Genomic DNA, 26,029 nt, shown 5'->3' on the forward strand with positions numbered 1-26,029 from the left:
TCACAAAAACCTGTACTTCTCTAAAGAGCTAAGAGAAAACGTAACAAATCGACAATTTTGGTTAATAGTATTATTTCCAAACTTAAAACCTTAACTAGGTAAATAATCAAAATATAGAAAAAAGATTGTAAAAATCTAAAAATAAACTAAAATGTCCAATTTAAATAGATACCTGTGTCATTGTATTTGTGTATAATATTATAAATTTTCTTTATTTAACACTTTCATTAATATTTTCTCATATTTGCACATTGACTAGTATTATATTATAACCATTATTAAATCACCAGTATTTTGTATAAATGCTATTGATTTTATTATTTGTACTATAACATGTTATATTTATGTTTATTTCACATTTGCATTTGTTTATACTAACCAAGCTTGGTTTCATTCAGCTGCTTGCGATGCGACAGCTTGGCATCAAAATAAGCTGCCGTAATTTTTTCATATTTCTTAAAGCTATCTGAGATTTATACAAGAATGATAAATCTAACAATTTTAATCTAGAATTGAAAGCTTAAGTTTTGTTTATATGAAAGTTTTTCATTTATGAACTAAGATAATATTGTAATAAAAGCTGGCTTTCAGAAAAAGGCGGGAAAAAATTGTGTGGATGCACCTGTTCTATGCACAGCTGATGTGCGCAGCATGAGCGGTCAACCAATCATAGACTAATTATTGCATAGATTTTTAAACAGAAATATAATTGAAATTTTAAAATTCAAAGTAAATTAATTTTTATTAGGATATTTTAATTACCTAATCAAAATAAGATTTTAATAAATAATTCACTCTATTTGTCTGGGAAACATATGATTTTCTCGGCTGATATTTTAGTTAGACGGCAGATTTTTTAAAAGATACCTCTTACTTGAAAGCATCAAGTATACAACTAACTTTGTCTGTAAGTCTTTTGGCCAGGCTACAAAAAGACATTTCATATTTACTCTATATTTACAACTCACTCTGACCGTTTGTCCAACTATAATTTTTTTGCGCTTCTTTGTTTATAAAAAAAAACTATTTTATAATAAAATCACGCAATCTACCATGATAAAGTAAAACTTTATCGCGAAAGTAATAAAACAATAAAAAATCTTGAGTCTAAAACAAATATGATGAATACATACTTTAACACTTGGGTTCGTGATTTAACACTAAAGTACATACCAGGGATGCAGGTCACGGAACAATGGTTATTAAAATTCATTATTTATGTTGTTATGTAAATGGGTACCAGAACCAACGCAACTTTTCCAATTTAGGTAAAAAATGCCCTTTAAAAATTATAAATCTGCTACGACGACCATTAAGCTATAACTCTAAAATTAAATTAACAAACCATTTTCCTTTCATTATTTTCCTTCGTACACGCACAAAAAATTTCTTGTATGTTTAACTATGAATCATGTTATTTGTCAAAGGAGTTTTCTTATATTTATTTGGCAGGTTTTGTCAGTAAATCAAAAAATATTTTTTGTTTTGTTTAAAGTAGGGTTGGGCCGGATATCCGGTGTGGCCGGATATCCGGCCATTTTCAATATCCGGCCGGATACCGGATATTGAAACTATCCGGCCGGATATCCGGCTATAACTTTTTTTATATTTTACACCAAAAATCTCTGCTTTTTAAAATTTTATATGGCTATAATTTTCTTATTATTGAAGCTAGAAGAACATTTTTTGAATATGTTTATCTTTATGTAAATTTTATTTATGAAATCTCAAAAGTTTATTAATAAATTTTTTTTGCTACTTTAATATCTGGTAATTTAGCCGGGTATCCGGCCGGATATCCGGTAATTTGGCCGGATAACCGGATATTTGCCGGATATCCGGCATTTGAAATCAGCCGGATATCCGGTATCCGGCCAAAAAAGTATCCGGCCCAACCCTAGTTTAAAGCAATAGGTATGTCCTTTTCTTCTAATATTTGAATCAATCATAAATAAGCATGACCGAAGTCGGCCTGACGCACAAATAGAGAGATAAGCCAAAGAATGAAAAATCATCCAAACATTTTTGGGTAGAAAAGTAATTCTCCATTTAATAACTTGTATTTTTTTTGTAGAAAGAAAGGTATTGAAATTAAATTAAGCACAAAACACGGACAAGAGCTGCATTGATAGGGTTAAAGTTCTTATTTATTCACACATTGTTTTCATACAGGCCACATTAGTAAGACATAAAATAGAATAAAATAAGATGAAACGATAGATAAAAATAATGTGTCAAAATTCTTACTTGTAGCATCGCCATATTGCAGTATGCATAAATGTGTATTCACACATTGTTTTCATACAGGCCATATAAGACAAAAAATATAATAACATAAGATTAGATAAAGATAAAAAATCATAATGGAGAGGAAGGTAATAAAAAATTAAAATTCTTACTTGCAGCATGGCCATATTGCTGAGCATACTGGTGAGCGGCTGTTTACTAGAGGCTCCACTGGCTGCTGCCCAGCTGCTACTTGAACTGCTACTAGTAGCTCCTTAAAAAATAGATTTAGTTTTCAACACTTAGATTGCATATAGTGTACATTTTAATTTATAGTTATGCCGGAAGGAAAGGGGCAATGGACTGTTAATTACAATAGTCCCCTATTATTCGTTGGCTTAATAACCTTGGGGACTTTCATTGATTATTGATTGATTGGTTCATGAAGTTGAGTGTCAGGGCGTTTTATCCAATAATTGTGATCTACAGAAGGGGTAATTATGTGCATCATTTGGGATGTACATCTATTTATCGGCCATTGTTTATCCCTTTAGATACCTGGATAAATTAACACTTTTAGAAAGACTGTATTGTTGTAATTTGCATGGTATATGGAAGGATTTATTGTCTTAAATAAAAGCTTACACTTATCTTATCAACCAAAAATATTCGTTTTCTCAACTTATCAAAAAGTCTTTAAACGTACCTATTTGGTATACAATCCTCCATTATAAATCTCTTCTTAATTTTCACAGATACACACACACAAAAGCTTATACCTGAGGATGACCAAGTACTTGTGGAGCTGGATCCTGTTGGCCAGGATGATCCTGCAGTTCCTCCAGCCTGACATGTGATACTCTGGATCTTCTTCACATACTGGGCGAGGGCTAAGGCTTGACTTGTTGCTCCGGCAGCCTATAAAAGGTTAGTTTTAAATTGTGAGCTTTAAGATTTTATTTACCTACTTGATGAGTAAACCGTTCCAATCTAGATTTATTAGGTAAAAGTCTTCAAAGGTTTATGCCAATGAATAAATGTGTAGAACTATAAACTAAACAACTTTGGGTACAATTATAAACCAGGCCTGTGTTGTATTTTGGTGTCCTATTTCAAATCATCCTAACGAATTGAACCTACACAATTTTCATATTACCATCGAACTAAATATTTTCGAATATTAAATTCTAAAATAGGTACCTGTAATTGTTGAGTTAAGGCTAGCGCTTGATAGGCAGTGGTGTACTGTTCAGACAACTGGCCAAAGTACTCCTCCATCCTGGACTGGAGGTCGCTGGAGCCAGAACTCTTGCCTCCAGGACTCGAGCTTGTAGAGCTTGAAGTGCCTTGAGATAAAAGTTAATGTATTACTGTATTACTGACCCACATTTGGGAATAAACGATTTATATTTGTATGCAGGGATCTAAAGGAATAAGCCAATGGCTGATAAATTAGTGTTCATCTCCAATGATGATACACAAAATTACCCCTTCTTTAGATTACAATTACTGGTTGAAACATTTCGACACTTAATTTAATGAACCAACCAATCAAATTTCAATAAAAGTCCCCAAAGTTGTTAAGTTAACGAAAAAGAAAACATTTGGGGACTAATGTAATAAATAGCCCATTGTCCCCTCTCCCTCCCTGATTTGAATGACAATTAAATACCACCTCAATTGAACTGCTAATGTGTAATTTTGCTAAAATAAAACATTTTACGAAAAAAAAAACGGTAGTAATGGCACACCTAAAATTACTAAATATAAATTATTGTACCTTTTTCTTTATCTCCACTGCTACTAGCCCCCTCCTTTTTGATTTGAGTTGTCGAGGATGAACCACTTTCCTTTTCCTTAGAGGAACTTTCCTGAACATGAAAAAAATAAGATTAAATTTATTTCTATTTAGTACCTAATGCATTTTTAATTGTGATTTTTTTTGCATTTTTTAACAAAAGAACGTTTATAATTATCGAAAGTTCGCTGTCGAACTGCACTTATATTATTTTTATTTTGTCTTTAATATGCTTAGACATCTTCTGTATTTTTTGTAGCGAAGCTATTCTATAACTCAATTTGTCTGTAAAACAGCCTGTCCGTCCGTAACGCTATGGGAGGAAATGGAATTTACAAAGAATTTGCTTTTGAATTTTTTTAACGTCGATTCCTTTGATTAATGACCATCTGTTCTATAAGTAACTTTGTTTAATTCTTTTGATAATTTTGCGCTTCACTACTTATGGAGGATGTCGTTTATATTTGTTAAACATATATCTTAGGTATTTTTTAAAATTTCTACGTATAAGTGTTTAGATTACAATTCAAATGAAAAAAAAACTTACTTTAGTTGGTAGCGGAGGTTCCATCTCAGCAATTTCATCGATGACCTCCTCCCTAGCCTCGGTGTTCGGTTCAGGCTTCTCCTTCTCCGGATCCTCAATCTATATCAAGATGCTTATTTGTAGCGAAGCTACTCTACAATTTCAAATGTCCGTCCGTCTGTCCGTAAGACGCGAAATGGGGGAAACGTGATTTTCTCGGCTCCTATTTGATTTTTTGGTGCTTCGTTATTTTTGGATGTTATCATCCTTGTTTAATTATCAACTCACAAGTAATTACATATAAAGTTTAATTTGCATTAGAAATTGTTCCATGTACAGATATCTAAAAATCTTAGCAAGTAATGTACACATATTAGAGAATATAACTGGTAAATTGAAAAATTACAGTGGCGTGTACAGGGTTTAGCCAGGTGTGTGTGTGTACATTTAAATAGGTGAAAAAAGGAAAGGCAGGCGCACCCAATTTCAATTTACAGGGAGGTATTGCCACCCCCTTGTACACCTTCAATTCAATGGATGAAAAAGATTTAAAATCTTATTCATTTCAAGCCCTAAAATCATGAAAATCAGATGATGAACGGTTAAAATACAACATTCTTTGAGAATGTAACAGACAGGCGCAAGCTTCCTCTTGATTTTTGCCAAAAAAAAACAAGTTAAAAATAAAAACTTACCTCCATTATAGAAGGCTCAGATGAGGCAGTGGACGCGACCTCCGCCTACAAAATAAATTATGTTATTATTCAGACTTTATGTTTTTTTCCCTCAGTTTTCTACATTTTGTAGTCGCCCCCCCCCCCTTTTTAATTTAAGTTTTAAAAAGACAAAGTAAATTTTTTTGGTGGTTGGGGATCATTTTCTTTTATGGGCGATTTATCTTTCGAAGGTGGTGGTACTCTCTCCAAAAACTTTCTCTTATCTTTCCAGTAGTTAGCGAGATCCTGCGGTACACACTCACAGACAGACACAGATCCTGTTACTTTATTATAAGGCTAAAAATAAAATTATGTACCTTATCCGAATCCTTCTTATCTTTATCGTCGTCCATTTTTGCGTAGTTTTTGGTTTTGTTTTATTATTATTTTTCAAATTTTAAAGTTTTAATTTAACAAATATTCTTCTAAAGATGACCATTGTTGTTTAGTCTGAAATTAAAATCACAGATAGGAGTGAAATATATTTATCATCTTTGTCAAACTAGGTTAGATTTTTTTTTTTGGGGGGGGAGGGGGGGAATTCTTTTTTGTCAGCTGACACCCTATTACCATCTAATCCTCCCACAAAATATTATGGCTTTTGTTTATACTTTATAGTATGGCTTCGTAACCGCTGAATATCTGCTGGATAAGACCCTGTTCTTCTCAGCCATACTGAAAAATTATGTATAGCATCGTACTACAGATAATTTTCCACGAATATTAAAAATTTTCATTTTAATATCCAAAGAAAGCTGTCTATAATACGATGCGATAAATAACTATTCTCGCACCACTCCTACATTTTAAAGGGTAGATTGGGGGTTTGGGAACGGGAGGTCAGCTGACTAAATGAGAAATCTTATTTTACCTTTACAGAAAATAAGACTGGATAATAGGTAGGTAAAAAGTTAAATACAAGAACTTTAAAAAAAGCATAAAATATTTTTGGCTACTTGTTGCCGGCCATTAATTAAATATTTTTAGGTTCTATTAGAAAAATGTCATAAAATTGTTGTTTTAAAAAAAAGACAAAGCGATAAATATAATAAATCAGTGCATAAAATATAAATCTAAGATAATACATAATCAATATTTATATACATGTTAAGTCAAAACATAAAAGTCAAGTCTGGGGGAAGTCTTAAGTAAATCAAACTGTTATGCTCAGAAAGAATTTCATTTACATTTCTTTTTCATTTTTTTCTTAATTAAGCCAAATTCTAAAGCTCAAAATTGTTTAAAGATATCTAAATATAAGCAGAATATGTTATAAAAATTTATCTTGTGCAGAATATAAACCCCTGCAATAAGATTAATCCCATTATTTGTAATTTAACTATTTTCTTCTATTGAAGTAAAAAATATGAACGTATGATGTAATTTTGTCAACAATATAATATCATGCAATAGATGGGTATATTTCATCTAAAGAAATACTTGAATTTTTTGTGTTTCCAAAATCATGCTTTGTCTCGCATGAGAAAAACAAAGGTTTTAGGGCGAGCTAGTTTTTCTTTAGATAAAATATACACCTATAACATTTTGTAATATAATAAATACATTGTACACCGGTTAAAAATACTTGATAAATTAAGAGAAAAGATATTTTATATAATGGATGGATAATAAGTTCCATCACTATTATGTATCAAAGAATCTGACAAGCTAAAAACTAATTTTATAACTAGGATCATGTAAAGAAAACGAAGTTGCGGGTTTCGTCGTATTTTCACCGTAGCTTTTCTCCTATTTCTAGCCCCTTTGGGAAGCTCTAACATCGCCTAAAATAACCTACAAAAAGCTACTGTGAAAAACTTTGTTTTCTTTCCATGAACCTATAACTCTGCATATGACTAGTAGATAATAAAAAATCAAGAAAAAAAACATGCATTAAAATTAAATACTTTACAAATATTATATAGCATAGTGGACGGAGTAACTAGCTAACTTATCATTAACATTTTGATAAACAAATATCAAAAAGCGTCAAACGTAGGCCATTCTAATGTTGCCAATACAAATATGGCACAAAAGCTTAAAAAATATTCTAAATGGATTTTATCTAGAACACAGAATATGACACCCGAAAAATTATAAGATTAAAACTAGTGTTGTTAGTCTTGAGGAGCCGAAGGCCTAAGCTAACAAAAACTGGTGGGTAAATGTTTATGATTTTGCTTATAATATGTGTGGAATATACGATGCTATACATGATTTTTTAGTATGTCTAAGAACCGGTTTTAATTAAGCGGATATTAATCGGTTTCGAAGCCATACTGGAAAGCTTATCAAATGTCTAAATTTGGAGACAAACTGAGTTGTTTTGCAGCATTTATATTTTATAAGCGAAAATGGTTTTCTTCAAGTGTCTTATCACTTGTCCATGACAAAAATAGATAGGTATTTTATGAATTCAACAAGTTTTTCATTTTTGACACAAAATAACGTAATTTGGAACAATTTTCAAAAAGTTTACCTCTGCAAGTAGACTTCTTTATACAGTCATAAAATAATTCTAATATACATTATAAAATGCAATGTAGAGTTAGGTTTTTAATAGTTTTTTTTTCAAAAATAATATTAAAACATTTTTAAGATATGTTCTAAAAAAGTTTAAAATAAGCTTAACTAAGCAATTGACCATATTTTGTTTGTGCTACATATATTAGAAGAAAAAATAACCACTTTGTTTATATCCAAGTAGCATAATTATAGGTAATATTTTACAAATAAAATTGCAATGACTCGAGGGAAGTGCAGCCACTAATTTCAACCAGAAAAATATTTGATAAAATTGTGATGTTTAATCTACAATGGAATTTAGAAACAAGTTTAATTAAAAAATAATACTTATTCAATACCATTAATGGAGCAAACCCTTTGAATTTATTTTGCTCCTTTAGGATAATCATAAGTTCTTATAAGGCTGCAGTTCCCTTCTACCTGACTTTAAAATTTTTTTCGGTGGATTTATTCGTATGGTGTTCTCGGGTTGATGTTCAACATCTCTTGGGTACTTTTGCCATACCTTAAATATATTATTATCATAATAGATGTATTATATAGATACAGGATAATGGCGGATAAAATGATTTTATTGGCCCTACGACAAACGCAGGAGTCCCAAATGTCGGAGTGGACAAACGTTGGAGTGGAAACTTAACCTAACCCAACCTATTTTAGACCATCTTATAGGTTTTTTAAATGCCTAACCCCTGCGGGGGGCTTATTTGTTCAATATCTTAACCTAACCTAATCTGTAAAGAAACACTTAGAAAAATTAATATTTTAACACTCCTGCGTTTGTCTACTCCGACGTTTGGGACTCCTGCGTTTGTCCTGGAACCATTTTATTCAATGAGTTAAAAATTCATTTTGGGAACAGTTTATTATAGTAATGCATTAATTCAATGATTTATCCCCCACTATTGATTCAATGAATAAACAAACAATTCATATCATTCAGAGAGTAAGGGGACATATTAGACTTTAAATTATACTGGTACCCAAAGTTAAATAATGTTTTAAATATTGTTTGGTTGGAACAAACGAACAGTATCCAAACTAAAGAATTTCAATCTGCAGACAGGGTATTTTTTTTATCATAATTGGGGATGTACCACTGTAAACTGTACTGTACTGTACATCATGTTATTTCCCATTGTCCCATCTCTCCCTTAAGATCCCTGATAACTTTCAAGCATTGGTGTTTCACTGGCCTAACAATTATCAATTAAACGAAGGAGGGAGGGGACATTGAGCTGTTTATTACACTGGTTTCCAATGATTTATAATAACGTTTTCTTATTTGTTGGCTTAACAAATTTGAGACTTAGAATTTTTATTGGATGGGTCATTAAGTTAAGTGTGCAGTGCAGACCTTTCAATCACTAAATGTAATCTAAAGAAGGGGTAATTTTGTGTAAATTTATCGGGGAAGTACTGTACAATTACATATATTCAATGGCCATTGTCTTATCCCTTTAGATCCTTGAATTGAACATACCTAAGATGAATGAAGAGAAAGATGATACCCAACAGGAAACAAATACATCCCACAACAACATATGCAATGCCAAGGAATGGATTTCTTCCTCCCAACAGACTTGTAGTTGATATGATAACACTCTTGGTTCCTTTGAATTTCTGCACCTAAAAAAAGTAAACTTTAGAAAATCAAACCAAGAAATTTAAATAGCAAAAACTTTCATTCCTGTGAGTTTGTTAAAGTATAAAATATTTATTACGAGTAATCAGTAGATTAAAGTAAAACAATAGAGGGGGAAGGAGTTAAATTAACTGCATGTCCTCTTCCTGTGCATACTTTTGTTTTCTGGTTATACATCTACATATAAACTGCGAACCAAAAAAATAGGCAAGTCTGAATTTTCAGAATATCAGCTTTATTATTCATTTAGGATGCTTTTACTGTAAATATGAAATGTAGTGTAGATGCATCTTTTGGTTACAAGTTTACACTGTTACTTTTTTATTTATCAGCACCAATGAAGCACAAGATCTCAAAAACAGCATTTTGGGGTGAACCAAAAAAAAATGCAAATATAAAAGAAAATCAATGGGATAACTGTTTATTTTTGCACTTTCTTCACTTTTTTCATGAGCCAAATGTTATCTAGGTACATGCCCATCACAACAACTTGTCTATTAACCTATGTACCATTTTTTGTAGTCATAGCAATCTCCAATGGAGCCTACCGACAAGAAATATAACCATCTTCTAAAAACTACAGAATTTACTTTATAAATTGGAGTAATTAAAATTGCAATTTTTTTTCTTTTTTAATACTGCTTGGCTGGAAGCTGCTATGAACACAAAAATTGGACCATAGTTCAGTATATGGATTGTCATCATGGGCATGCACTTTGATAACATTTGGCTCACCATCACCCCCAGTAGGAGCATCTTAAAGGCCACCATCCTCCAAATCAAGATTTTAAAATGGATTTTTTTAGCACATCAAAAAATATTTTTGTATACTTTTAAGGGTAATTTTTATCTTTAACATGTGTTTAGCTTCATCCATAAGACTGGAGGTCAGCAGCTGTCCTCTAAAGTGATAGGGATCGAATTTCTTTTTTTTAAATATTTCTTATTTAGAAAATTCATTAATTTCTACCTTATACTATATTTCATAATAATTAATACATAAATTCCTTTAAAAATTGTTAATTTATCAGAATCAATCTTTAAAAAGAGGAGAAAAGTGCCAAAAAATCGTTTTTCCATTGCTTTGTTTTGGATTTGCATATCTTTTTGGTTCACCAGTATTTCCCCCAAATGCTGTTTTTGAGATCTTGTGCTTCATTGGTGCTGATTAATAAAAAAATAACAGTGGAAACTTGTAACCAAAAGATGGATCTACATTTCATATTTAGAGTAAATTCATCCTAAATGACTAATAAAGCTGATATTCTGAAAATTCAGACCTGCCTATTTTTTTGGTTCGCAGTTTATTTATAAAATGATTTTCAGTAATACTAGTAATAATTCCAAATGCCTGTCTTTTAAAAGGTTGACTACCTAATGGTTTTTAAAATGCAGATTTGCAGATTTCCCTTATTCATTATCATCTACTCTATAGCAGACTTTGTCCACCCAACCAGTTATTATTCTATTTATTTTTACATTTCTATGCTTAGCTTGTAGTAAATGTTAATTTTTTTCATACAAAAATAAAGTCTACTCTACTTAAATGTTTAAAATGGAGTTATCTTGACATTGCTGTGCTATTAAGAAAATAATTGTGTATGTTTCTATTGAAACAAGGATGACAACATCCATAAAAGCGAAGCACTTAAACAGTAGGACAAACGGACATTAACACTTATATAGTGTCAGAACTGAATAATCATAATATAAATGTATAAGAGTCAAAGCAAAATTGTAAGTAAAATGTGTTGAAAAACTGCTTGATTCAGGATAATGTTTATGGACATACTTACATTTCTAGGACTTGATTATAGAGTTGCTTCGCTTATTACATTATACTTTGTTGTCCCAGGAATCAATATACCAAAAATCAGATCAATCGGATGATTAGATCACATAAAAATTTGTTGTTAAAAAAGTAAAAAAATCAACATGTTCAAAATGGACGTACGGACATTTTGGTGATGATTATAGAGTTGCTACGCTTTCTAAATCGTACCTAACTATTAAAGGAATCACCATGCAAAATTTGAAATCGATAGGACAATTCTAACATGCCTAAATTAACGAAAAAAGCTATCCGTTACGGACGTACGGACGGACGGACGGACGTACGGACGGACCGACCCTAATTATAGAAAAGCTTCGCTTTTAATAAACTCACCCTAAATCTGTAGTTGATGTTAAGTCTATAGTTGATTCCGTCCACAGGGAGACCGTTCTTGAAGTTTTCATCAAACTTTGGGTGTTTCAATTCATTGTCGTGGTCTACTCTTCTGTACAGCTTTCTAAAATCAAAAGTATGTTATTCATCGCAGCGGATAGTAAAAACTTATAAGAATAACTCTAATTAAGTTGGCACCGATAGGCTAAAGGCACGGGCCAACAAAAATGGTGTTTTTATTGTTCATAAAATTGGAAACTATACATGATTTTTCATTAGGTCTCAAAATCCAGCGGAAATTAATCAGATTGAAAGTCATACAGAAAAAAATATCTTTTTCCTACCTAAAGTTTGGGAGTGCAGCTGCGCGCATCCACACAATCAGATCCTCGTTCTGGAATCCATTGTTCTCCGGCTTGACTGTGTCTAGTTCCCATGGGGCCAGGTGCCAGTCACGTGGTTTCACAGCTCCGTTGGATTCAAATACTTGCTGGAGAGTTGAACCCTCGGGAATATCTGGGTTTCTAAATATTTTATGACTTGTAAAAACATTTCTCGCCAAATTTGGCGGTTTGGAATCATCTAATACTATGTTGTTATTTTCCCCAAAACGTTTTACCTCTAAGGTCACGCATAACTCGTGTTTAAATGTTTTTTTTTGAAAAACCTTTAATTAAATCACGGAAAAGTGTATACTTCTAGGGAATGGAATTTGAACGTTTAATTTCTTTGGATTTTCTGGTTGCCAGATATGAAATCTGCGCATTTTGTATAATAAACTGTGAGAGAGCCTAAATATAGATAAACTTCAATATCAATAACAAACACCAACCTGAACTTGTTAGATTTGTCACTATCCCAAGCAATATTATATCTAGCTCACGGTTGGTTTTTTATTAAATGAAAAAGTTAGGGTACAATGTTTGGCACTTTCGATATAAGTAAATGATAATAAAAAACCCATAGAATGCGATAATAACTTCAGAAAAATCGAAGAAAATAGTTTAAATACTTAATTAACGTTTTTAAGTTTTTCTTCAAAAAGTTTAGATAAGATGCCTTTAAAAGTCGTCTATGATTTTGTCAGGGATAAAAATGTAACTTTAAAATAAGAATTACAACATATTTTTTCAATTAGTACAAAGTAAAATTTTGAACATTTTATTGATCAGTATATTTTTTAAAATGTGAAGTAGAAACCTGAATATTTTATCATGAAAATTGTGTTATGATTTGATTGTCTGCTAGATTACAAGAAAAAAGATACTGACAGTACTTGTTGGTTCTTTAAAAAAAATTAGGTAGATTACTTTCAGAACCCCTCTTTTTGCAACGTTATTTCAATAGAACAGAGCCGTAGTCTTAGTGTACTCAATATCTAGACAGCCAACCATTGTTTTAGAATTGTTCAATTTTTTTAACTTCTGATAAAAACAGAATTAATGGTATTTTTGTAAATATTATACCTCCAAGAAATGGCTATACTTCCCAATCATATGTTGTGTGATATTTAAGAGGAATTATTTTGATATAATGTCATTAAAATATTCGTTGAAAAAAGTGCTATTCTAGCTTATACTTTACATTTTAATGTGTATGATAATTCAAATAAAAGATAATGAAGATTTATATTATATTTAATTGTTATAATTATAAAGAAAAACCTGGAAACAGTAAAAAACTGACTTTATTTTATTGACGTAGGGAAAATTTTGTCAAATATTTGAATAAAAAAACAATATTAAACAAAATAAATTATTTTTAATATAGTCACAAAAAGGCTTAATGAGTTTAGGAAATATTTCATTCACTAATCATGTCATTTAAACTCTATTACACAGAATACAATGTAAAAAGATGTTCTCGTTTTAATTTTAAGTAATTTTAAATGCATTTTAATAATTTATTTTTTGAAACATCTTTTTATAAAATGTTATTGATTTTTGAAGTTATATGTTAAAATATTTTTAAATTTTGTTAACATTTTGTTTTAAATGTAGAAAATTGGTAATTCTAAACATTCAAAAAATGATTTTATTAAATTTTCATCACTTAAATTGCATGTTTGATGAAATTTTCAACTGATAATTCAAGAAAAATCGTTTAAGTTTTATTATATTTTACTTTGAAATGTTAAAAAAAATATAATTATTGTCAAAAATGTGGAAGTTATACTTTCCTCAAAAAAAGACCTAAAACATGCAAATTAACACGTGTAATGAGATTTTTTTTCTTTCAGGTTTAATTTTAAGTAATTATTGATATTTTTTGTAAAAAGGATTTTATATAAAAAGTTTTAAAACTCGAGTTATGTAGTGGTTCTAAAAAAGGTTGCGAATTTATGCAATTTTCTTGCAAAAAAAATTTTCTAGGATTTTAAAAATAGCAAAGGGTGTTATTAGACGTACTTACAGATACAATTGCAAAGTCATTTTGGCCAAACACTAAAATAAAGTTTTGACATCTGAGGGTCCAACCGTGAGCTATTAATAAGCAACACCCACTTGTTAGATTTGTCACTGTCCCAAGCAATATTATATCTAGCTATTAATAAGCAACACTCACCTGAACTTGTTAGATTTGTCACTATCCCAAGTAATATTATATCTAGCTATTAATAAGCAACACTCACCTGAACTTGTTAGATTTGTCACAGTCCAAAGAAATATCATATCTAGCTATTAATAAGCAACACTCACCTGAACTTGTTAGATTTGTCTCTATTTAAAGCAATATATCTAGCTTTTAATAAGCAACACTCACCTGAACTTGTTGTATTTGTCACTATCCAAAGCAATATTATATCTAGCTATAAAAAAAGCAACACTCACCTGAACTTGTTAGATTTGTCTCTATCCCAAGCAATATTATATCTAGCTATTAATAAGCAACACTCACCTGAACTTGTTAGATTTGTCTCTATCCCAAGCAATATTATACCTAGCTATTAATAAGCATCACTCACCTGAACTTGTTAGATTTGTCACTGTCCCAAGCAATATTATATCTAGCTATTAATAAGCAACACTCACCTGAACTTGTTAGATTTGTCACTGTCCCAAGCATACATGCAGTACTTTTCAGCTCCTCAGTTCCACTAGGTGGCCCCTCTCCTCCTTATAGGCATATATTCTCTTATAGGTCTGCTTTTATGTGTTGCAAAAAATTTTTTGGCGCTACGCGCCAAAAATCGAAAACAAAACTTTTTGGCGCTCCGCGCCAAATTAAACACTTACTAATTTTTTCCCTCTTCGCGCATTATAAATTCAGTATCAAATTTGGCCCTGGATTTTTGTGCTTGTTTTTATAGTTATCAACTTAATTCTTTTAACTCTAATAATTCTAACTCTCCCCTCCAAACACTAAATTTTAAAGTTATGAGCTTATTTTTTAAGATATCGAGCTGATTTTTTAAAGGAACCTTTTATTACATAAATGAGTTGATTAGCCAACCCATATTTCATTTTTGCACTTTACTTCTAGGGGCTTGTAAGCTCAAAACTTTGTGTCTGGGGGGTTCTTTTACCCCAAAAGCCACTAGAAGGATAGTGCGTAAATGAAATCTGTATTTACTACTTATTTCACTTATGTCAAAATAGTTTCCAATAAAAGAGGGGTCTTTTGCCCCACTAGCCCCTAGAAGGAAAGTACCAAAATTCAATTTTCAATGTTTTACAGGTAGATCCAATCATATAAGAGAGCTTACATTTATATATTTTAATCTTTAGTGAAGATTCTTATCATATATGTCCATCTACTCTATACATTATTTTGTCCGTCTGTCAGTCGGCCATACTTTAAAGACAAAAACTTTAGTGATGTGGTAATGTGATTTTCTCAACATCTTTTTTAGATAGGCACCTGAAATTTTTAGTAAATATTCCTACAATTTATGCCCATCTGTTCTATACATTTTTGGCCTATCGGTAATGCTTTAAAAGCGAAAACCTTATTATTTCAGTCAAAAAGGCATCAGTTTTCATAAAAAATATTCAAGTTTTGTTTTTGTTTTATTAGCATAGATACTCTTTAACTCACATTTATGTCTGTCCGTCCATCTGTCTGTCTGTACCTATAAGATGAAACTTGAATTTCTTGACAATTATTAAGATAGAAAAGCAATAATTTTTGTCCGTTGGTCTGTCAGTAGCGCTTTCAGATTCAATTATTGTTTTCGGGGGAAACTTTATAATCTTGGCTTTTATTCAAGCTACAAAGCTGAAATTTATATTTTGTTTGTGCATTTGTTCTACTTATGTTTTGTCCGTGTGTCACTGGTAGTGTAATTAAAGTCATGTTATCTTTACAGGGGAAATATGATTAAACTTTTAAAGATATATGGCGGATTTTTTTAAAGAAGACTCGTATGAAAAACTGGAATTAGATATTTCATTAAAATTAAGGAGGGGGGGGGGGGAGTTTGTACACTTATAGGAAATGAAAGTCAGTATAAACTCTCTTATATGAATAGATCTACATAAAAAAATTGAATTTTGGGACTTTTTAATGAAAACTTTTTCACGTAACTGAACTAAGTAGGGTAAAGCGGGGCGAACTCAGGTGTTTTTTTGGTTTTTAAAAAAAAGGGGAATAAATATCATTTTTTATTTTTCCGAACTAAAAGAAATTTGACTTTTTTAGCAAAAAAAAATTTATTTTTATCGGAAAAATTCCAGTTGAAAAAAAAGGGAAGTTTGGCAAAATTGGTGGTCGATTTTCAAACTTCTAAAAAGCTATGACATATTGATTTAATTACAGCATGCCCAAATGGTTAAAGTTGCTAAATTGCTAAATATAATAAAGAACATGCACAAAATTTTTATAAAGATCAGTCAATTTTTTCTACAAAAATATGAATTTTTCTAAAGTATGAGAAATTTTACTTTTTTGTATAGAATTTGTATAAAATTGAAAAACTGACTTCCCCCCGCTTCAGAAGAGATCGCCCCGCTTATCCCTATTTAGTTTAGTTATGTAAAAAAGTTTATATTATAAAAAACAGCTTGATACCTTTAAAAATAAGCTCAGAACTCATAATTTTATTTATTTTTTTTTTTTGGGGGGGGGGGGGGTTCCCCACTGGCTCCTAAAAGGAAAGTGCCAAATCGAAATCTTAAATAGTTACTTAGATCAATTTTGTAAAATAGTTTACATTAAATAAATCACCTTGATATTGTTAAATATCAGAACTAATATTTTCCGTTTGAAATTGCCAAAAATTAAATATTTTGTTTAAAAGTAAAGTTTGAGTAAAACTTGTTTTTGGGTAACATGAAGGGAAGTGGGTAAGAAGGGAGACAAAAAAAGGGAAGGGGGTTAAGGGGAAAGTTTTACTTAGAATTGTTTGTCATAATCACATTCCCTTTTCCCTTATGTGAAACATGTTTTCATTATAAAAATAAGCTTAATAATTTTAAAATAAGCTCAGATCTCATATTTTTAGTTTTTTTTTTTTTTTTTTTGGGGGGGGGGGGTCTTTTGCCTCACTAGCCCCTAGAAGGAAAGTCCCAAAATGGAATATGTAATGGTTACTTAGTTTAGTTATCTGAAAAAAGTTTTCATTAAAAAAATCAGCTTGATATTGTTAAAAATAAGCTCAGGAACTTATAATTTTAGTGCTTTGGTGGGTCTTTTGCCCCACTAGCCCCTGGAAGGAAAGTACCAAAATTCAATTTTTAAAGTTTTACAGGTAGATCAATCATATAAGAGAGTTTACAAAAATATTTAGGTTGATAACAATAAAAACAAGCCAAACCATCCAGAGCAAAATTTGATACTAAATTTCATTTCCTATAAGTGTACAAACTCCCGACCTCCCCTAGTTTTTATCATGGCATCAAGAATTTGAATTTTATGCTATTATAGCTATCTCATAAAGAGTTATTACAATTATAAAATAACACAATAAATACAAGGATGACAACAATTCATAAAAGCGAAGCTCTCAAATCAGAAGAAAGGACAAACAAACAATAAGTCTTGTAGAGTTAAAGAACTCTAAGTTTCAGTCTAAACAAAATTGTAAATAAATTTGTTGCAAAATTGTGCAAATATTGGATACAGTAAAAGAACATACTTTTATATTTAGGATTTGATTATAGAGTTGCCTGGCTTATACTACTTTAACCTGTTGTCCTAAGAATCATTGTTCCAATAATCATATGAATAGGATACCTAATCTTATCATACAAAAAAGTTGTTAAAATGATAAAAAAAATCAGCATGTTTTAAATGGACGTACGGACTTTCTGGTAACGATTATATAGTTCCTATGCTTTCAAAATTGTGCCCAACTTGTTATAGGAATTATCATGCAAAGTTTAAAATCGATATGAAAATTCAAACATGTCTATTTTGATAATTATATTATACAAAAAATGTTGTTAAAAAGGTAAAAAATATTTTAAATGGACGTATGGACTTTCTGGTAAAAATTTCTACGCTTTCTAAATTATACCTGACTGTTGTAAGAATCATCATACAAAGTTTGAAATCTATAGGAAAATTTTAACATGCCTAAAAGAGCTAATCGTCACGGAAGGACTGACCCTACCATAATTATAGAAAAACTTTGCTTTTAAAAACATTGAAAAAATATTACTCAAGGTGCAAATTTAGGAACAATTGTTCTTTCTAGAAAGATTGTATTTATTAAGTCTCTCAAATCAAAAGCGTAGGGGGAGGGGGGGAATCCGCTGGACATCATAAGATAAAAAAAATACTCATATTCTGATTAGAAACTTTAGATTTCGTGTATTCAAATGCAGTGTTTCGGAGCCGGAGCCGGGAGCAGCAACATTTTTGGTGGAGCCGGATCCGGAGCCGTATTTTTCGTTAAAAACGGCTCCGGCTCCGGACTAGCTAAAAATGATTTTTTAAAGTAATATTATAATTTGGTAACGGTCTATTTCCATATAATACACTGAAAAACTATTGTTACTTAACAAATAGACACACATCCTTCTACTTTTATATAGCTTTAATCAAATAAAAGCAAAATATTTTATATTATTTATTTTATTTTATCAAATTCAATAATGAACAAAAATTGATATATTAATTTTAAGTTAGGAGCCGGGGCCGCATCAAAATTATACGGCTCCGACACCCTGTTCAAATGTATGACTTTATTATATTTTGTATGAAGTGCCCTTATTTTTTTTCCCACATAGGAGTTACGTTATAAATTACCATCTGTAGTACTATCAATAGTTTTCCTTAAAATTACATTGCAAAAAGTTTAAAAATTTGAATGTTATATCTAGGGTTTGCAATCCCTCTAATTCCGGATTTTCGTATTCCAGATTGTGGATTCTAGCAATATTTTAAAATATAAATATAAAGGGCCTTTTTAAAAATAAATTAAGGGATTAAATTTTATCCGGTTTTATATATTTTAAAAGTAGCTTTTCTCCTATTTCTAGACCCTACAACGGCCATTTTATAACCCTTACTCAACCTAACCTAACTTTGTTAAAAATTAAAATATAAATTTAGATAAAAAAAAACTAAAGACGCTAATTTTAGCCTAACAATTAACATTCCGAAACCGCTTTTAAAATAACGGATTGCGGATTTGGATTCTGCATTCAAAAGTTGTCCAAAAATTAGACGGGATTCCGGATTGTCAACCCTAGTTTTGTAAATGTTACGCTGTTTTTTTCTTTGCAAAATATTAGTTTATAGAATTTGAAATAAGTTCTGTTGGCACCAAAAATGATTTACAGCTTAGATTTGTGCGCGAAGCGCGAAATTTTTTTTGCTCTTCATAATTGATTAAATTCAAGAGGATATATGACCATAAGGAGGAGAGGGGCCACCTAACGGTACTAAGGAGCTGAAAATTAAAAAAGAATCATTCATAGTATAAATGACTAAAATTAAAGAGGTTGCTCCTCTTTATTAGACGTTTGCCCCTCCTTTATAGGAGGGTAACACAAAATAGAACATAATTTTGATCATGTAATTAAGAATCATAGTGAAAAGAACTAAAATTAAAGATGTTGCTCCTCTTTTTTAGAGGTTGGCCCCTTACTTTTAGGGGGTTGCCCCCCCTTTTTAGGAAGGTAACACAATAAAAGAACATAATTTTGATTGTTTCATAAAGAATCATAGGATGAAGAACTAAAATAAGAGGTTGGCCTCTCCTTTTTAGGGTGGTATCACCAATAAAGAGAAAATAACTTCGATTGTTTATAAAGAATCATAGGTTAAAGAACTAAAATTAAAGAGGTTGCTCCTCTTTTTTAGAGGTTGGCCCCTCCTTTTTTAGGGATGGCCCCTTTTTTTAGGGGGGTGGCCCCTCCTTTTTAGAGGGGTGGCCCCTCCTTTTTGGGGTTGGCCCCTCCTTGTGAGGAGGATGGCCCCTCCTTTTACTAGGGTGGCCCTTCATAAGGAGGAAAAAAGTTGAGTTCCAGTTGGGTTCCAAGAACCCAACTACTGCATGTATGGTCCCAAGCAATATCATATCTAGCTATTATATAAGCAACACCCACCTGAACTTGTTAGATTTGTCTCTATCCCAAGCAATATTATATCTAGCTATTAATAAGCAACACTCACCTCAACTTGTTAGATTTGTCACTATCCCAAGCAATATTATATCTAGCTATTAATAAGCAACACTCACTTTTATTTGTTAGATTTGTCACTGTCCCAAGCAATATTATATCTAGCTATTAATAAGCAACACTCACCTGAACTTGTTAGATTTGTCTCTATCCCAAGCAATATTATATCTAGCTATTAATAAGCAACACTCACCTGAACTTGTTAGATTTGTCTCTATCCCAAGCAATATTATATCTAGCTATTAATAAGCAACACTCACCTGAACTTGTTAGATTTGTCTCTATCCCAAGCAATATTATATCTAGCTATTAATAAGCAACACTCACCTGAACTTGTTAGATTTGTCACTGTCCCAAGCAATATTATATCTAGACACAGGAACTGGTTTATATTCGCTTTCTGCCTCGTTGTTATGCTTGTACTCTTTATTATCAATTACAAATAAGTTTTTAAGAATAATCATTAGGTAATAGTAATCAAGATGAGCCACTTCTTTCATGAAAAGTGAATGACAAAACAAGAAATAAAAGCATGAAAAATATATAATTCTGGCGCAACATACAAGTAATAATATATCAAGGGGGGGGGGGGGGAGTTCTGACACATTTGCGTAAACCTGGTATATAGGCTTTATCTTTTATAACCTATCCTCTCAGTCCAAAGATAAAGCCTATTTACCAGGTTTACGCCCCCTTGTATTAACTGACAATTTATTTTTCTAAGTGATATTTTTTATTATAAATCAACAACTACAATAAAAGACAAAAATATTTTCTTCTATGTATTTCATATGTCGGTATTACTCTAAAATTATTATTTGTAATTTCCTAGATAAATATCATCGCTAAAAAGACTGTTAGCTATGGCTCCACAGGGTGCATAGATTTTTCCGGCATCAGTTTCATTTGGCCGCAAAAAGGGAGAACAGTCACTTCCCGCATTTCTGAATAAAAAAAGCATTTTTAATATTTTGCATATTTTTTTTATATATGTATTAGTAATCAATGCTACTATTTGATTTTATCTTAACTTAATTTAAAACTTTTACATTGCATTGTACATAATAAGCACCTATCTTAAACCTGCAATCCTATATTATAAAGCCTTTTTTTTTGTCTGTAGCAAAGGATCTCGCTATACGCTAAGCAAATATGGTTTTTCTATACATATAAGCTTCTTATAGGTCCAGGGAAGGTTTACAACTATTTTGGGAGAGGGTATCTTCAACCTCCCAAGAGAAATTGCACCTATAAAAAAATTCTCCACATTTTTTACTTTTTTAGATTTAAATTGAAAATGGGAGGGGGTCGACTCTCTCTCCAAAAGTGCTCTTATAGGCTTCTAGGGGACGTAACCGTTAGTTGTTTAATAATGAGCTAATCTTTTCAAGTGAATACCAAGATTTTTTCTATTATTTTTTGAGATCTCATGGGCACACATAAATAAGCTAAGCTTACTTGATATCTCCAAGTAGTTGAGCATCTGATCTTGACTTGACATAACGTCTGTGGTTCTGATAGAAGTTTGTTAGTCCGTAGTAAATAAACACTTTCCCCGCCCAATTATCATCTCCAAAATCGGTTGTATTCAGGTTGATAATACAATTGCAATCTAAATAAAATGGCACACATATGAAAATAAGATATTTCTATTTTATTTAAAGAGGTACTTTCTAAGTATAATATTTTCAAAATGCAGGACTAATAAGTCAGACAGATTAATTTTTTGAAGAACGTTGTTTAAGAGGTTTGAAAGTGGACAGAGTAAAAAGTATAGGTATTCCTTTATGAAAATCTAGCGGCTTCGCCCCTAGCCTCTAGGGGCTTTGCCTTAAGAGGTGATAAAAAAAATTTGGGCGAAATACGTAAAAGGACCAAGGAAATCCCCTACAAAAAAAAGGACCAAGGAAATCCCCTACAAAAAAAAATGGGGGGGATTTTTTGTTTTGGGGGGGTTGGGGATGTCCCACCCCCAAGAAAATGGCCTAAATCCACCACAGGACTAGTAGGTATATTCCCTGAAGAGTAGAATCCGATCGGTTCAGTGGTTACCGAGATCTTAAGGGAGGGACGGACGGACAGACAGACAGACGGTCGGACAGGCATCGTTCTACTTTGTATTATAGATACCTTAGATTTAACCCTGCATAGCAAAAAAATACAGAGAACTACAGAGAACGAGGGGACAATGAGCTGTTTATTACGCTAGTTCCCAAAGTTTTATAATAACGCTTTTTTATTTGTTGGCTTAACAAGTTTTGGAGACTTTAGGAAATTTGATTAGTTGATCATTAAGTTGAATGCTCGAGCGTTTTAACCACTAATTGTAATCTACAGAAGGGGTAAATCTGTGTATCATCATTGGTTCTGTACATAAATTTATTGGCTATTGTCTTATCCCTTTAGATCTCTGGAAAACTTGCCTGTCGATGGATTATTTTCAAGAATATTTCCACAAGTTTCATCAGTCGCTTGTCCATTCACCACCTTATTACAGTCAGTATAGTCGTATGAAACTTCTTTTACTACGTTAGAAAAATAAATCAAGCCAGCTCCTAAATAAATACAGAATATTTAATATACTTTGTTCAAATTATAAAACTCATACCTACTTTAATGAATATTACATTGATTGCTTTTAACTTTCTTATATTTTTAGCAAGGATAATTATGTCCATAAAAGGCACAGGAAATGAATAAGAACAGCAAACAACTAGAAGTTTTGTACAAGCAGACTAGTAAAGCTAGTAATACCATATTTTATTTTTCAAATATTGTGCAATTTTAAATAGATAAGACTCAATTTGATGAACGAAAATGCTGTATTAAATAATGGTAGGTAAAGCATTAAAAAATAATATGCATCATAATTACCAATAGGTATGAAGGCCACGCCAATGACAAAGAAAGTTGGTAGAACAGTACCAGCTGTCAGAATGGGTTGCCAGGCGGGCAGAGCCTGCTGTTTAAATTTACTCTCTTTGGGTTTTCTGCTCCTGACCTCTGTCTCATCCCCACCAGCGGCTAAGGTCGCCATTTTTCAATAATTGGTAGATTTTTAAATACAAAAAAATCTGAAATCAAATAATCACAGCTGATTGAATTTTCTACATTAAGAGGAAGTGAAAGGTCAACTAAAGAAAACCAAGTTTACTCCAACATTTAATTTTCTTTGTCAATTCATTAATGCAAATATGACTATCTAATATATTATTTCATTTTTTCTTAAAATATGCTGACGTCTAAAAAGTTGGAGCAAAACTGTTTTACTCAGCTGAAAAACCCCTCCTCTGATAAAAGACATACTTGTCAAAATTTGAATCTATAAATTTGACATCTTAAAAACATGGTAACAGATAAAATATGATACATCACTAACTAATCTGTATTGAATATTCACTTTTTCACTCATTTATTCCATATTGTGTCACCTGTATCAATTCAACTTTGTTTCACATAAAAAAAAAACACCAAATTCATTTTAATTCTGAGGATTGAACAACGAGCTTGTATGCATGAAATAATCAATGGCATAGGAAAATGCGGCAAAACCGGCGGCGCCAAACCCAGCTGCCTTAATACCCGCTCTGTAGCCAAGCATGGCGCCTGTTACACCGCCAGCGTAAACAGAATTTTTCCAATCAGATTTAGCTCTATAAGATTCAATACAACACTCGACACCCGCAAACATAAAACCTGAAAATTAAAATATAATAAGTATAGAAGTGAGGATAATCAATAAATATATATCTATATGTCCGTCCGTACACGAAAAATGTCCAAATTATATTTTGGAATTATTCCAACGATTAACTATATTATTACTGTTTGCAGTTCACTGATCTTCTTTAATACTCAAAGATAGCCTATCATTGATAGGAAAAGTGTTTATTTTTTTTCCGTTAAAATATTGGCGAATATATATACAAAGAAAAAACATACCGATTGTTGCAAATTGCTTTGCATTGCTTCCGATAGTCTGTCTCATATCTCTTAATGTTTCTCTTGTATTCATTTGAACCGCCGCCTGTGTGGGGGCTATAGAACTGTTGAAAAGACCAATGAAACCTCCAAGAGCTCCACCCACTACAAAGCTCATACAGGCACGAAATGGACAGCTCTCGGCAACTGTGGTCATAATTATCTCTTCTCGAGGCACAACTCTAATAATAATTACAATTCATAAAAATAGTAGCTATTTTTTTTCTCTAAAATAATAGGTATATTATGTTTAAATAAATTGTAAAACAAATAGAATCACTTACCCAACCCTACCCGCTGACTGTGGAACAATTAAATTTGGGTATAGTCTTTTGCTGGGACTCACTGAAAAAAAAATAAATTGAAATTATGGGTGGGTTGTTTTTTAAGCCTGCGTGACATTTAACTGCAATATAGCCTATATAACCTGAAGTATTGAAAAAAAAAATGAAAAACTACCCCCCCCCCCCCTTATGTTTTCATATGACACTGAGTGGGGAGGGTAACAGTGCTCAACAAGGTACTTTGTGCGTAAGTACCTAGCTAAATAAAAAAAATATTTGTACACAGAAAATAGTATGATAAAATATTGATAAGAAGTTTAATTTTAATAATCTGTTATCGCAAAATAAATTAAAGTTATGGCTCCTACCTTAGCGCGCTTTAACATGCGAATGTCAGAAGAATAGAAGAATTTAATGATGATTTAATAAAAATTTAGACTTATAATAAGACAGATAGATATTTTATAAAATTAGGACAATATATATATTTATTAGACAAACGGAAGGCCGGTCATTCATCCTGTAAATACAAATTGTTACCTAAGTAATTTAGAACTGCATCAAACTCTTCATTTGTAAATTTTGGTCTTTCACTTGATTCCATTTTGATTATATTTATATCCGTCTTAAAATTTCACCTTAATAATAAATTATAATAATATACACTTGTGTACTTATACAATAGCGACTTCCGCCCCCTAGCTATGGGGGCTATACGAAGGGCTGGGAAAACAGCAAAATATGCCTCAACCCATCTAAATGCTAGGTTAAATATAAACACAAATGGCATAAAACCATAAAAAGACTCAATTAAATATGAAATTCGATGGCCTAAAACCATCACTTGCCGGACTAGTGTGTGAAGCTTGCATAAAATTGGGAGAAATCGGTTGGTGTTTTAGAAATGTCAAAATTTTTAGACAAAAAAAAACAAATTACTCTATATAATCGGAAGGAATAGAATATTTAAAGAAGGCTAATAAAATTGTAGAGGGGGTGGGGGGGGGGGGGTGGAGATTTGAATGAATAAATATCTACAACTTTTCTATAAAAATGGGCGGAGATTTGAAACTCCACCCCTTTTCGAAAAACAATCTTAATCCTCCATAGTGTATATTTTCCATAAAAAGACATTCGGTAATTCACTGCAATCACAAATTTCATTTTTATTCACAATTAGTCATAAAATACACTAATTTTTTTTGATAAGAGGTCATGGTCATAGCTTTTGCCGAATTTACCAAAGTTGTTGTGTTTAGACCCCTGTTCGTTTTAGCTTTCATAGGGACAACAAACTTTTTTCAATAGCATTTCTATTTTAAAATTTTGGAACTTTCCCACAACATTAAAGCATAATTCTTTTCATAAATTTAAAAAGTACATTATTTTAGCCATATCTGTTATCAAGTTGTTAATTTATAAATTTTGTCTTAACAAAATAAAATATAACATAAAACGTTGACAACCTCTTGTGTATATTTGAAATTTATGGCTAGTGAAATATTTCTTTTAAGACAAAACTTCCCTAATTACAAGAATTGCTGTACCCAAACAAATGTAGGAACAAGATTAGGAAAAAATAATTTTAAT

The 26,029-nt window shown here is 31.5% G+C and overlaps 3 protein-coding genes across 9 annotated transcripts in view; all 3 read right to left on the minus strand.

Annotated features, from left to right (window-relative positions):
* Positions 1-5,733, minus strand: part of LOC145327109 (uncharacterized) — a 56,157-nt gene extending 50,424 nt beyond the window's left edge. For 6 of the 7 annotated variants that reach the window (XR_013882058.1, XM_080170644.1, XM_080170642.1 and 3 more), the window contains exons 1-7: positions 5,584-5,733; positions 5,246-5,290; positions 4,572-4,670; positions 4,007-4,097; positions 3,427-3,572; positions 3,006-3,144; positions 2,400-2,500 (exon numbers count right to left, since the gene is read on the minus strand). Coding sequence is in view for 6 of the 7 variants with exons in the window: in XM_080170644.1 (XP_080026770.1) it covers positions 2,400-2,500; positions 3,006-3,144; positions 3,427-3,572; positions 4,007-4,097; positions 4,572-4,670; positions 5,246-5,290; positions 5,584-5,619 (657 nt within the window). In the remaining variant the exon portion in view is untranslated. Of the gene's footprint in view, positions 1-172; positions 407-2,399; positions 2,501-3,005; positions 3,145-3,426; positions 3,573-4,006; positions 4,098-4,571; positions 4,671-5,245; positions 5,291-5,583 lie in introns of those variants that run through there. The other variant, XM_080170643.1, reaches the window with a different exon arrangement.
* A 336-nt stretch (positions 5,734-6,069) lies between these two features.
* Positions 6,070-23,275, minus strand: Cdc50 (cell cycle control protein 50A). Its single transcript, XM_080170652.1, has 9 exons — positions 23,049-23,275; positions 22,598-22,729; positions 21,633-21,786; positions 21,003-21,118; positions 20,502-20,598; positions 11,949-12,128; positions 11,605-11,728; positions 9,276-9,421; positions 6,070-8,297 (listed from the first exon to the last, which is right to left on the minus strand). Exons 1-9 carry the CDS (start codon positions 23,209-23,211, stop codon positions 8,240-8,242), a joined length of 1,170 nt encoding a protein of 389 aa, XP_080026778.1. The 5' UTR covers positions 23,212-23,275; the 3' UTR covers positions 6,070-8,239.
* Positions 23,248-25,689, minus strand: LOC145327116 (mitochondrial import inner membrane translocase subunit Tim22). Its single transcript, XM_080170653.1, has 4 exons — positions 24,980-25,689; positions 24,440-24,500; positions 24,117-24,337; positions 23,248-23,870 (listed from the first exon to the last, which is right to left on the minus strand). Exons 1-4 carry the CDS (start codon positions 25,041-25,043, stop codon positions 23,656-23,658), a joined length of 561 nt encoding a protein of 186 aa, XP_080026779.1. The 5' UTR covers positions 25,044-25,689; the 3' UTR covers positions 23,248-23,655.
* Between the last annotated feature and the right edge of the window lie 340 nt (positions 25,690-26,029).

This window comes from Acartia tonsa, chromosome 8 (genome assembly GCF_053477335.1).
Source record: "Acartia tonsa isolate MP-2025a chromosome 8, ASM5347733v1, whole genome shotgun sequence".
NCBI lineage: Eukaryota > Metazoa > Arthropoda > Copepoda > Calanoida > Acartiidae > Acartia > Acartia tonsa.

Coding starts and splice junctions, on each gene's coding strand:
- LOC145327116 (XM_080170653.1), bottom strand. CDS start 25,043: ATGGAATCAAGTGAAAGACCAAAATTTACAAATGAAGAGTTTGATGCA. Junction 24,501..24,979: donor TGCAGTTCTAAATTACTTAG/GTAACAATTTGT, acceptor TTTTTTTTTCAG/TGAGTCCCAGCAAAAGACTA. Junction 24,338..24,439: donor CAGTCAGCGGGTAGGGTTGG/GTAAGTGATTCT, acceptor AATTATTATTAG/AGTTGTGCCTCGAGAAGAGA.
- Cdc50 (XM_080170652.1), bottom strand. CDS start 23,211: ATGGCGACCTTAGCCGCTGGTGGGGATGAGACAGAGGTCAGGAGCAGA. Junction 21,119..21,632: donor CAACTACTTGGAGATATCAA/GTAAGCTTAGCT, acceptor TTTTTTATTCAG/AAATGCGGGAAGTGACTGTT. Junction 8,298..9,275: donor TTTCTCTTCATTCATCTTAG/GTATGTTCAATT, acceptor AATATATTTAAG/GTATGGCAAAAGTACCCAAG.